General features: G+C 34.8%; 1 protein-coding gene and 1 long non-coding RNA gene across 2 annotated transcripts; both read right to left on the bottom strand.

The window, feature by feature from the left end:
- Positions 1–384: 384 nt before the first annotated feature.
- LOC141655903 (uncharacterized) lies at positions 385–2145 on the bottom strand. Its single transcript, XR_012548231.1, has 2 exons — positions 1916–2145; positions 385–976 (listed from the first exon to the last, which is right to left on the bottom strand). It is a non-coding gene; the product is annotated as an uncharacterized LOC141655903 (long non-coding RNA).
- A 541-nt stretch (positions 2146–2686) lies between these two features.
- Positions 2687–11699, bottom strand: LOC141656723 (putative pectinesterase/pectinesterase inhibitor 61). The gene is made up of 4 exons (XM_074463730.1): positions 11060–11699; positions 7361–7797; positions 5302–5441; positions 2687–3555 (listed from the first exon to the last, which is right to left on the bottom strand). The coding sequence occupies exons 1-4, from the start codon at positions 11558–11560 to the stop codon at positions 2858–2860; spliced, it is 1776 nt and encodes a 591-aa protein (XP_074319831.1). The 5' UTR covers positions 11561–11699; the 3' UTR covers positions 2687–2857.
- Positions 11700–13373: the final 1674 nt, after the last annotated feature.

Raw genomic sequence — 13373 nt, 5'->3', positions numbered from 1 at the left:
TCCCAATCTAAGTATTTCCTCTCCAAAATGTCACCATAAATTAATTGATAACATAATAGGAAAATATGGTCACGGAATTGGAGAATGATGTACACGTGACCATTATTGCATAATTTGGGACCTCTTCTTATGTGGTAATATAATGGTATTGCATGTATTGCAGTTTATATATCAAAGTGGAAAAATATTCCCAATCTAAGCTTTTCCTCTCCAAAATGTCATCATAAATTAATTGATAACATAATAGCAAAATATGGTCACAGAATTGGAGGTCTAATGTGAACATTTTACCAAATACGCATGTATGTCATTAAACTTCCAGCTGTTTATGTTGCCATTGCTGATGGATATGGTATCATAAGTACTATAACCACACACATTCTTACCAAAAGTTTTACTTGGCATATCAGATTCTAATAACCAACATCAATCCGTCTTTGCTTGTTTATGACGGAGATGCTACACTTCCAAAATAAAAGTTATTCACCAAATTTACAAGCTAAGAAAACGGACATGTCCAAAATACGAGGCTATAAACATCACCCAAAATGAGGCCCTACATAATTCGTCTTCCAAAATACAAACAAACCCAATCTCATAAACATCACTACTTAGGCTGTGCAGTAGCCTTCCTTCCCCTGCTGCGCGTGTTAGTCTGGGTCATTCTCTGACTTGGTACGGCAATCTCATCAAGTCCAAGTGAAAAGGATGGTGGATGAACCATTTCGACATCAATCAAGGCGTCCAACTTCTCCCCAAGTGCATTCCAGGCAGCAACAAACTCTGGATTCGCCAACGCCTGTGTGAACGACCCTTGCGACTGCGAGCCTGAAGCTCCACTAGTCATCTCACTGGACTTGGACTGAAGTTCCACACCACTCTCGTCATGGGATCCTAACTCTTGCATCAGGCTCTTGTGGATAACATTTACCACACTAAGATTCCGCCTTGTTGTCATCCAATTACGGACGCGGACCTATAGAATATGCAAAAACCTCACAAATGGTTACTCAATGACTGAAGACACATCAAAATTAACAACAAAATTCCACAAACATGTCACCTTCCACGGGAGCAAAATATAACGACATTAAAAGAGTAACACACAAACCAAAAATGTAAACAAATCCACCCATTATGTTACCCTTTTCATTTCATTACATTTGACCAACATTTGAACACCCAAATAGTAAACAAACATAAAAAATTACTACTGTCAAATTCTTTTACCAATATGACAACAAATTTCGGCATCTTGTCAACATTTTTACCATTGTTGTTAATAGTATAACTTACTTTCAATGTCAACACAATATAAGGACATTATAAGACTAACGCACATACCCAAAATGTATCATTACATTAAAACAATGTCAACAAATTCAGCCCAATTGTTTTCCATTTTATATCACCACAAACATCTCACAAATGGTTACTCACTAACTGAAGACACATCAAAATTAACACCAAGAATCCAGAAATTTGTCACCATTTTTCAACATTATTGTGTTATAGTCTAAGTTACCTACCAAGAGAACAAAATATATCGACATTATAAGAGTGACACACAAACAAAAAATGTTAACACATCCACCCTGAATGTCACCCTTTTCATTTCTTTACATCTCACCCACATTTGAACACCCAAATAATGATCAAACATAAAAAAAATTACAAGTTTGAAAAAAAAATGTTATCACTTTCAAGAGACTTGTCAATAATCAACATCACAAGTTTCAGATCAGAAAAGACTACTCACTTAAACAAAATGACAACAAAAGCACCAACGACATAAAATCAGAAAAGGAGACCATAATCAAAAAAATTTATATTCATTTGCATGTCTCGTTTTTAATCAACCATAACCATAATTATTACCCCAAAAAATAATAATAACAGCAACAGAAATACATACCTTCACCGACTTCGTCACTCTTGCTTGCGGATCTTGTGTTCTTCTTCAGTGTGATTCGTTTTGTCACCATGTTTATTGATAATGTTTTATTATTTTTTTGTTAATTAGGAACGATCTGCAAGAAAATGAAAGGTTTATTTCATAAACATTTGAATGGGGAGAGAGAAGGGGGTAGAGTAACGCTGAATGTAATTGTGATAGAGAGGGGGGAGGTTACATTGGGAAGGGGGGATTAGGATAGGGTTAATGCAACATAATTAATGCAGACGGAAAAAAAGTCTCACTTGACTATTCATATACAGTAATTAATGTCGACCCAATTTCCACGAATACACCACTATCCGACCCGTCGCAAGCTTGCGACGGGTATCTCCGTCACAAGCAAGACGGACTGAGCACACTCCGTTATATCTCTGTGTCAACTTTAATAAAATTATTATGGAGTAGATAAGGAATCATCTCCATTACAACATTCAGTTTAGCTAGATAAGTTTAAGTTTTATGTTGTTATTAGGGGTAGACTTCTACAAGCTCATTTTCAAATTGTTCATCGAAAAATAAATCTCTCTTATATATCCGTCTTAGAATGAAAACAGGTCAAAGATACTGGTGTTTGATTGGGTGATATGAAAGTTTGAAATGTATTTAATACATTCCAATGTTTGGTTGAGTTGTTTTGAAATAGAGTTTCATATTAATCCATCTCAAAACCATCAATATTTCAATTAATGAATAATGATTATCTAATCAATACTATATATCCATAGAATACAATCCAATCATGCATGATTAATCATTATATCTAATTGAACATCTGTGAAATAAAACCTCACCATTTTATGGTGCTTATTGGTAAAATGTTAACACTTATAGTATAAGCATTTGCCTATAAAATTATAAATAATTCCTATACACAAATTGACACATTGATCAAATGTAAAATTACGACGATAACCCTGAATCATATGCTACTCCTGTGGGAGTTATCCAACTATCACCAAAGATAAATTGGGTAACTGTAAACTTCAATGCATCTATCCTTGACATACTCACATGTAACCCGGGCCACTTGGCTCGCATTGATACGTCAGCTCGTGGCCCGGTGTTACCATACTCACCATAGTAAAGCAAGTTCAATGGAGATGTTGCATTCCACTCTAACCACCCTCTAGGGTCAATATGATCACCCAAAAACGACTCCATATAAACAACCCGTGAATATATTTTCCACGGGCGACCCAAATACGTTGGGAAGGTAGATTTGACGGGTTCAAGATCCGATGTAGGCTTGACTTCACAAGAGTGGATTGAAATACCCGTGTTTTGATTCGGGTCCTTGCGATTTTGGGCCGTGATGGTGTTCTTTTGTAGATCCATGGGCTTACGGGCCCACATGGCACAATGTTGGAACACAACTGCTGCGTTACCAAAAATAAAGTCTACCGTGCCATAGATGTCACACTCCCTAAAAAATTGTCGTTGAGAGTGTACGTAGAGTGTGTCTTGGTATCCTCTAACTTCACATTGGTAGACCACCGCGTGGTCGGCTCCAACACGAAGCGCTACTGCTTGGTGGTTTCCGGGGCCCGCCTCGTTCACGAAACTAATGCCCCGGGCTACAAATCCACTTCCGGTGGCAGCTGCAGAATTAACCAACAAAAATGTTATACGGAGTATTTGTTATTCAGCGCATCTTGCTTCAGACTGTTGTTTACGGTCTGAAATAAGACGGGCAACATGTTGTCATTTTACAATAAAATGTTATTTTCTTATAACGTGTTGCCACTATTTTTAACATCATTTTCAGGGTAAAAAGTAACACCCCCCTAATTATAACATTTTGTAGATTAAATGGTTACATTTTCTTAAAAAATGGCAACATTTTATCCGTCTTATTTCAGACAGGAAAACAGCCCGTCTGAAATAAGATTTTGCGTTTGTTATTAGGTCAATGATTAGACGTCACCTGGTGATATCGAGTCTCGGTTACTATCTTCACACACGCTCTTATATAAAATACATCATTTTAATAAACTTTACCTATTTAACAAAATGGTACCGACTACCAAGAGTCGATACTAACCCACCATCTCATTTTCATGCACACAACAAATTTTTCGAATATTTTGTCCTGAGATATCGTTCGTGACCATTTGACTAGTAAATAACCAAACAACATATCTTGTTGTTTTTATTGTTTTAAGGCCCACAAAATAAAAGTGAAGCACAAAAAACATTATCAAGAATTTGATTCTGAAATAAAAGGCCCAACTGCCAAACTGTGACAATGTTTTGCAAACAAAGCAACATTCATTTATATGACCATTTTTTCAACAAGACGTCCATACCCTCTTGTTTTGTTCTTTCAGGTCCCGATCTGATCTCCACAGGTCATCGTCTCAAATTAAAATTCGTTTTATTACACTTTGCTATCTCGAGGTCTAAGTTTAACTTTAGTGGTCCGACTTATTACACTTTGCTATCTCAAGGACTAGGATAGTTTAAAAAACTTTAGTGACCGACTTATTACACTTTGGTCGATCACCTAAGGTTTAAGTTGTTTCTCCTTGTCGACCATATAACATCCTAGTAGTCACTGTTCTTCTTATTTTGTTCCTTATCAGGTCCCGATTTGATCTCCACAGGTCATGTTCTCAACTAAAAATCGTTTTATTATGCTTTTCTATCTCAAGGTCTAAACTAGTTTAACTCTAGTGACCCGACTTATTACACTTTGCTATCTCAAGGGTCTAGGCTAGTTTAATTATCTTTAGTGACCCGACTTATTACACTTTATTCACCTAAGGTTTAAGCTGTTTTTCATTTTTGCAACCTTGTCAACACTATAATTAACATCCAATAGTAATGGTTTCGATATAAAGTTAAGTTACTTTTACAACCTCATATTATATTAAAAAACATTAATTATTATTATTATTATTATTATTATTATTATTATTATTATTATTATTATATTATTTAAAAAAAACATAAACTTTTATTAACCCATCAAAAGTTTACAAGAAATTAGTGGGCGTAGGATCTGATTTGGGCGCCTCTCCTTGCAAGAATAAAGAAAGCTACGCCTAAAAAAATAAAAACAGTCAAACTCCCTTATTATTATTATTATTATTATTATTATTATTATTATTACTACAAAGTACCTTAGATAGCTAAAATACGAGATTTTTGAACCTTAACGTAATAAAGGTAGAACTACCCGGATTCAAATCATCATCAAAGTAAAATCGGTTTTTAACAAAAGCACAAAAAACACAAAATCGAAAGCAAATCAAATCTAAAAGGGGCAATAATAATGCAATATGATTCGAAAATTATCGAAAATTATGTAGAGAGCAATAAGCTATTTTAGGAAGTGATATTACCGAAAGAGGCAGTGTGGAACGTCGTAATTTGATCATGGCCGACGCTCAATTTGCCGGTAATGACAGTTCGACCTTTGCCTTCACCTAAGAACCATAAGTTTGTTTTCTTCCGTCCGACTTTCAAATTATTTTCTCTATACCTATAAAAAACAATATCAAGTCATTTTCGAATTATGCGTTAAATTAAATCGAATTCATATTACACATACACCTTATTCATAGTCACAAAGGTGCTTGATAAAAACAACATTAACTTTGTTATCGCTAACAGGGTGCTTGCTTTAATTGGAAAATAAAAATTTCTAAATTTTTGAACTTTTTTTTTGAATTTCGCTTATGTTGTTACTTATTAATGTACGTAAGTATGTGTAAGTAGTCAAACTCGATCTACAATATATAATGACAAAAAGTTTAGAGCCTTTTTTTTTTTTTTTTTTGATTTAAAAAGGGAAACATCCCAGAGACCTACAGCGAGTAGGGTCCCAAACAAGTACACAAGTAAAAGCAAAACAACAAGTACGAGACACAAAAACCTATTCAACCACGAAGAACCTCGGGTACAAACATCACGCCTCCTCTCCATAATCCCTTCCTCCTTTCATGATCTTAGTGTTGGCCAAAAGTGTAATCAAACCTCCAAAGTAAAGGCTAGGCAAAACTTACAAGATGTACACCACAATCCAAGCCAATGAACTAAATAATTCCTCCAAAGCTTGATCTCTTCCAAAACTATCCCGTAAGTGAACCAGTTTGCAAGTCTCAAAAGGGCAGTACACTACAACGACCTCTTCTAAATCCTTAACTCTTCTAACTCCAAGTTCTAAAAATTGCCACAATTGTATCCCTTCTGCCGAACATGTATCCAAGCTTCCAAATTCTAAGAGATTACCAAATATTAAAAACCACAAAAATAGGCTTACACCAAACCAATGGAATAACCGCACTCCACCAGACCTAAGACCTCTCCCTACTAACACAAAATATCGACCAAAATTTCCACACCCCAGAAAAAACGTAACTCCTCCTACCTCAGCTTTTCCTACCAAATACCAACTTCCATATTGTGACCCATAAATTGACTCAAATCTTATCGGAGCAAGACCATACCAAACATGGCTGAACCAACGTCTCAACAAAATCTAGAGGTCTTACGTACTTAAGTACATGACCAAATTTAATTAAGTCCATGATCTAATAATTAGTTGTTGATTCCTTAAGAAAGAACCACCAAACATCAAAAACAAAAGGTGCATTATCTACCGACACCTTATGATAAATTCTTGACAGCAACGAACTCATTATTTACGTTAGGACTTTTCCAAAATTGCCAAATAGTAATTCTCTCTTATTGGTTCTTTTCGTTTCAAAGTCTATTTTTACTACAGTTATTACTAGCTGTAAAAAAGAGCAAAAAAAAACAACCAATTAAAAACAAATTTCTCACTTTTCTCCTTTCTTATACATTAAAGTTATTAAAGGTAATCATGTAAAAACATACTCCGTATTCCTTATTTTCGTGGTCCCGTACACTGGACTGGTATACAACCGATCTGGTCCAAACCGCCAATTTGCCAGACCGGATTAGTTGGTCTGGTTTACCGATCCAGACCACTTTATAAACACCACTAGGTAGAACTCTGTATTATTGACGCACTGACTACTAGATACTTCCTCCGTTTTTATATGATCTACCCATTTGTTGAATATATGAGTGTAATATTTTAATAAAATGGATAGATCATATGAAAACGGAGGAAGTAACATCTAACAACCTGAAGTTGTAACTAATTACTTTACTAGATTGACCTGATAATAAGTTTATTGTGCGACTAATCTAAATATTATACAATAATAAATAATCAAATGATTTTGAAATTTTATAAATGATTAAATGACTAAATGAGCATGCATTTGACTTATTTTTTACCTATTTTGACTTTTGACACCAAGTTATTAGATTCTCTTACTAGAGACTTTATTCAAGTACGTACGTATATATATGCAATAATAATGTAATGCAAGCATGAAAATTAATACAACTTTTGTCGAAAAAACTTACGTTCCGGCCTTGACAAGGATAATAATATGTCGATTACTATACTCGGGAGCCTTCTTAATCGCCTCGGTTATAGTCGTAACAGTACCCGACCCATCCTGAGCCACAACAATATCCGCTTGAACACCCGGAGTAGGAGTATCCAAAAGCACTCTTTCGGACCGTGACATCCACTTAGGAAAACCCGACTTGTCAACGATTTCGGGTTCGAATCCGAGTAATCGTCTATTTTGAATAGGAGCACCCGCAAAATCATCATCAATGCCATTAGTAGCCGAATATATGGCTAGACAATTGCTTACTAATTCTGATAAGTCTACCAAGTTTTGAGCCATTTGATTCTTGATTGTTCCACCTGCTTCATTTAATCCATCTGTACACGTGTCTTGGTTTGTCATGGCCCCACTTAGCCATGTCATCACATCTTGCTTCGACCCACCCTATACTTTCATTTTATGACATGAATAGTTAGTGCTTTAGACATTGACTTCACTATGAACAAAATACTCCTACAAAAGTAGTGGTCCTTTGTTTAAAAAAAGAAAAAAAAAAAGAAAATTGAAATAAATGTATAAAGACATAAAGTTATTCCTTCTTTAGTTGATCTTCCCTAAGACGGTCTGTCTTAAATATAAAACAGGTTAAATTATACTTTATATAGATAAATTGGATAATAGTTCGTCAATGTCATTCTATAAACATTCTGCTTTTTATCTCTTTTATCTTTTTTTAATTTTGAGGCGGAAATTTTTGTCTATTCTATTGATTTGCCCTATTTTATACTTAATACAAGAATTTGTGCTCTTTCTTTATCTACATGTTTTACGTTATTCTATCTTTGTCTATTTACCATTATATACGACAGTGGAGCCAAGATTTGCAATAAAGGGACGAAAATTTCAGCAAAGACGAACGAATTTTGTTATAAGATAAACTCAAAAAAGTTCCGAACATTTATATAAATATTTATGAAATTTTCATTTTTCAACACAGGAGAGTCCTTTTTTTTATTAGGTAAGAAAACTGGGTTGATCCTCTAGGGTAGGTCCAACCTATCTCATCCTTTCGTTGAAGTCACCGGCTATCGAACCATCTCGAACGAGTTGGACATGAATGTCCAATAAAAGTCATGAAGTCAGCAACCTTGTTAACTTCACGAAAGCAATGTTAATTATCACTAATCGAAAAAATGAAGGTCTAATTTCACATCCTTGATAATACTAGAAATTTCTCAATGAATTTGCCAAGTACTTCGACTTGAGTTAAGCACATGAGAGTCCTTGGCTAGCTTGATTTAACTCTCAATTAATGGTGAAAAATGAAAATTTTAAAAGCTCAAACTCTTTTCGAGTTTATCTTATGATATTACTCGTTTGTCCTTAGTGTAATTTTCACTCCTTTATTGTAAATACCGGCAAATCCTAGCTCCGCCAAAGGTAAATCATAGATTGGAAAGGTCTATCAAATCAAATTGATAAGATAAGAGAACTTTATAATTAGGACCTACTAACATGTTATTATGTCCTAAACTTATCAATAGTAGCTTGCTTTTAATGTTATTAGTCGGTTGCTAGTTTGCTACCACTCACCAACAAACAATGGGGGCAAGAATGTCATTATTTAACTATAATAATAGCAACAATGTTGTTCACTATTCCAAATTATAGGCTTTTGTCTACAAAAAGATGGGGAGATCAAATCTGAAATAGGTAATATTTATGTATTTATGTTGTGTTAAAACACAAAGCGGTTATTTTCGAATTGAACGAAAAATTCCCATGGCATGCAGGCTTAATATCAGCTATTCTTGGTTGTAACAAAAAATGATACGTCACAAATAAGAAATTATTGCATATAAGTTATAATATAACAAGGTAATCAGACACGAAATTAATCCAAAATTATCTACGACCCGTAATATAATAGGTACACAAAAATCGACCAACTATGGTGTTTTTGGAGGATTTCACTCGGGAGTAAAAAGATTAAAAGATCAAATGTCATATTCCAATAGTAACTTATGTCTAAACCACGAAGAAGGAACCTTAGCTTTTCTTTAATTGGTAGTACACTTTTTATAATTCCATACTTTTGTATGATTCTTCTTATCAATAAGCATCGTACTTTTAATACTAGAAAGCTGTCTTTTTTTTAATAATCGTTTCATAATAATGAGTTTCGAATTGTATCCAAAAACTTTAGAAAATACAACACATACATCAAACGGTTTTTCTAGAATGTGCCTTAAGTGCACATGCATATTAATTGATGTTTTACAATGTATCGTCATGTAATAAGCCAATTATTCTAATTTTCATAAAATGATGCTGATAAAAGCCCTAAAAGCAGTATAAAAATTGGCAATCTAGACAAAGGTTGTTAAACATTGGAGTTAGAATTTGAACTTAGTGAAATTAAACGGATAATAGTACAGTCTAAACATGAAAATGTTCTAAAATTTTAACTAACTAATTATATTAGGATATGTCGAGAATAATATATCATTGTTAGGGAATGATATCGATATGATGATATAGTGTTTCCGTTATTAAGAGATTCTAGGTTTAATTTTGGGTAGTAAGATTATTATATATATATCGATCATATTGTATTGTCAAGATAACAATTCGATATCGATATATTGCATTAACTAATAAATTATTTGAAATTTCTATCCTTCGACAATTACCCTTTCCCTAGCCTCGCCATTGTGTATATGGCTCCGTAGTCCGTACTACGATGTACCTGAAACTTAATATTGCATGAACTAAAAACCTACAACGTACACATGCAATTCTACGAAAAGTGGTATAAAAAGGATCCGAAAGTACGCAAATTTTTCAGACGGACAAATATGACAATTTTATGTTTAAATGTAACCATAATGATAAAGTCAGTGATACGAGCTTATGGTAACTTGTTTTTCAATAACGGTCATATTATATTGTAAAATGGTTACAAAATCTCGTCTTATTGCATGGCAAGCAAGACCAAGTACCGAAAGTATTTCTAGACTACTATAGTACTATCCCACTTGTGTTTGAAATTAATTTTGAACGTACATTTACTATTCAATGCGTGATCCAATTTCTAATTTCTACGCCTCATAAACCATAATACTCGAGACTTTCAAGAGACTAAAGTCAAGAAATCATTTTCGCGTAACCCTACCAACTAGTGTAAACACTTATTTTGTCGCGTAGGACTAGTTAAAACGATCACATCTGTTTTAAGTATAACTCAGGTCAAATACTACTTTATACTTTTATAGAGATAAATCATATAAGGAGGAATAGTTTCTTTTTGTCATGCACTTTCATCTATTTAATCTGTTTTTACTATTTAAGACGAATATATTCATTTTACTTTTTAAGTTCGAAAATTTGTAAACCGAATTAAGATTACAACAAACCGTAAATATTACTTGTAGAAAAAAGTTACTTGTATTTTGTCTCAAGTACAGAGTATTTCATATTTGTATTCAATATAATTTACCATTCATGAAACGTAATTATGTACTCGGAAATTATATGATGTGGTGCTACGCGAAGAAAGTGAGCCGAATAAAAGATGAAATTCATCCACGTATGACATAAGGACATTGCTTTCGTTATAGACTCATAATCATTACTAATCCGAAATAAATCATTTAAAATAATAAAAATAACTAAAAAGTAAATTAATAATAACCATGTCACCAACCTGATTAACGGTATTATCTACCGACATTGGCGAAACAACAGTTAACGCATTGGCGAGCAACTCAACTGATTCCTCCAACAACTCCATACAATCATCGTACGCCGACTTCGACAACGTATCCATCTCCCAATTCAATATCTCCGACGACGACGACACCGCCCTCTTAAACCGAACCATCGTCGCATTCACCGACACGTGCACCAATGTCCTCGGATCGGACCCGGGTGCCGACCCAAGCGTCTCCAGACACAACTCCGGATACCTCGTCACCCCGCACGCCTTCCGCACCGCAGCGGTTGGGCCTCGGACGGGCCGACCCGACCCGCCCCGGGCCCGTCTCACAGCTATAGGGACCCCGCACGCTACGGCGAGTAGGATTAAGGCAATGGCCACGAGGGCGATGACCCAGGCCCTGGATCGGGCCCGGGGTGTTGGGGTTGGGACGAGGTCCGGGTCAGTGACCCGGACGGATGAAGAGGGTTTTAGGTGGGCGTAGTTCATTTTGTGTTTTTTTTTTTTTTTGTTAATTTAAATAAAAAGAAGGGGAAGAAGGTTATTATATAATGTGGATGAAGAGGTGAATTTGTAGGATAATGGTGTGTGGAAAAAGGTTGGTGTCAAGTCTTTGTCTATGGAGTATGGAGTATGTAGTATATGTAGTACGAACTAGCTGTTATCTACTAGAAATTTGAAATATGAAATTAGTAGAGAAAGGAAGAAATATACGAGAATAAAGATGAGTTGTGTATGTGTTATATATGTATGAGAATAGTGGATAATTTATGGGAAGAATTTTTGGGTTTTGGAAAGGTGTGTTATATGATTTGGGAGTATAGAATAGACTATAGAGTATGTTTATATGAAAATATACGAAGATTATTTATATGGCTTATATATTTTAGGAGACAAAATACTTTTATTACAAAGGTTAATTAGTCAAGTTTTCCATTATAGTATGATATGATGGAATATCTTATACGGAGTACCATATTCTTTTAGGAGAGGATATATATGCTTAAGACGATCCTATCCGTCATTAGGTGTAAAACCTGTCAAATATTATTCCCGGAATATAGGTATTTTATTTTGGAAAATGAGTTGGCGCTATCGGGTGACACACAATCTTGGCGTCACCCTTTCACATACAATAAGTAGGGACCCTTTCAATAAAGGATGCATGTGAGAGGGTGACACTCAATCTCGGCGCCACCTGGACGCCCTATCATTATCCATCTATTTTTTTTGTCTCATCCATCTATTTAACCCGTTTCATTGTTTAGGACGGATATATTCGTATTAAACAACAATTTGCCTGTCTATTAGCGAGTATAGGTATAACATGCCTAAATGAAGTAATAATGTACGTTGGGTGAATGAGAGAGTTCCTTGGAGCTTGGGTAAGGAGTCAAGACCAGATTAGTGAGCAGCAAAGAGTCCCAGACGACAACTCTTGTTTTGTGGTAGGGCAGGAGCCAGTAGGTGGTAAAGACTAAAATCAGAATCTTTTTGCTGTGTGACTACGTGTATTAATAGTTAACAGTTTTTAGCAATTAGTTTCCCCCGATTGTGTCGTTTAAGTACCAAGTAGGCGAGGCGAGGACAGAATTACCCAATTGTTCCGCCAATTCAAATCTTATCAAATCCCTGCTTAGAGCTGCCGATCTTCGATATAGAAATAAATTATACTTGTATCACGTTATTATACACTTAACCAGTAATAACATGTTCACTTAGGACCTCGTCCACATTATCATGCACTGTTAAGACTGGCCAACGAGTAACGTGACAAATAAACTCATATATACTCTTAATTTTTTCAGAAATTTTAAATAATAGTCTTAGGCAATGAGCGTTCCTACTAGCTAGCCTAGGATTCCTCCCTTAGCTCCGTCACAAGGACAACATTCTAACATTATTGGATAATCACGTAATCATTCGATTTCCGAACATTTTCATTTATTTAACTTTCCAAAAAACAGTAGTTACACAAGTTGAAAGGGAATCCACATATATTAATCTATAGTCTGAGTTCAAGGAATTTTATAAAAAAGAAAAGCAGAACAATATAAGCGTGTTTGTCAAGCTTAGATTGGTGCTTTCTTCTGTTTAGCAAACGCACTTGTTATGAAGCTAAAACTATGTAGTCATGGAAAGTATTGACGTGGTAACGGTTTTCTCCATTATTGTAGGTTTATACCTATTTAAGACACTCCTTTAAGCTAGTAAGCTACCTTTAAGTGTGACTTCACTAGTAGTTTGCTTCCAATTTTTTCTAACTATTAGATATGTACACTTTTTGGCTATTGTTGGGAGG

Source organism: Silene latifolia, chromosome 5, assembly GCF_048544455.1.
Source record: "Silene latifolia isolate original U9 population chromosome 5, ASM4854445v1, whole genome shotgun sequence".
Taxonomy (NCBI): domain Eukaryota; kingdom Viridiplantae; phylum Streptophyta; class Magnoliopsida; order Caryophyllales; family Caryophyllaceae; genus Silene; species Silene latifolia.
The sequence above is the reverse complement of the archived record's forward strand: the minus strand, read 5'-3'. Positions and strand labels throughout refer to the sequence as shown.

Excerpts from the sequence above, each read along its gene's own strand:
- LOC141656723 (XM_074463730.1), bottom strand. The coding sequence starts at position 11,560 with ATGAACTACGCCCACCTAAAACCCTCTTCATCCGTCCGGGTCACTGAC. Across the intron at positions 7,798-11,059 it reads TAGATAATACCGTTAATCAG|GGTGGGTCGAAGCAAGATGT; the intron begins GTTGGTGACATG and ends ATGAAAGTATAG. Across the intron at positions 5,442-7,360 it reads ATCCTTGTCAAGGCCGGAAC|GTATAGAGAAAATAATTTGA; the intron begins GTAAGTTTTTTC and ends TGTTTTTTATAG.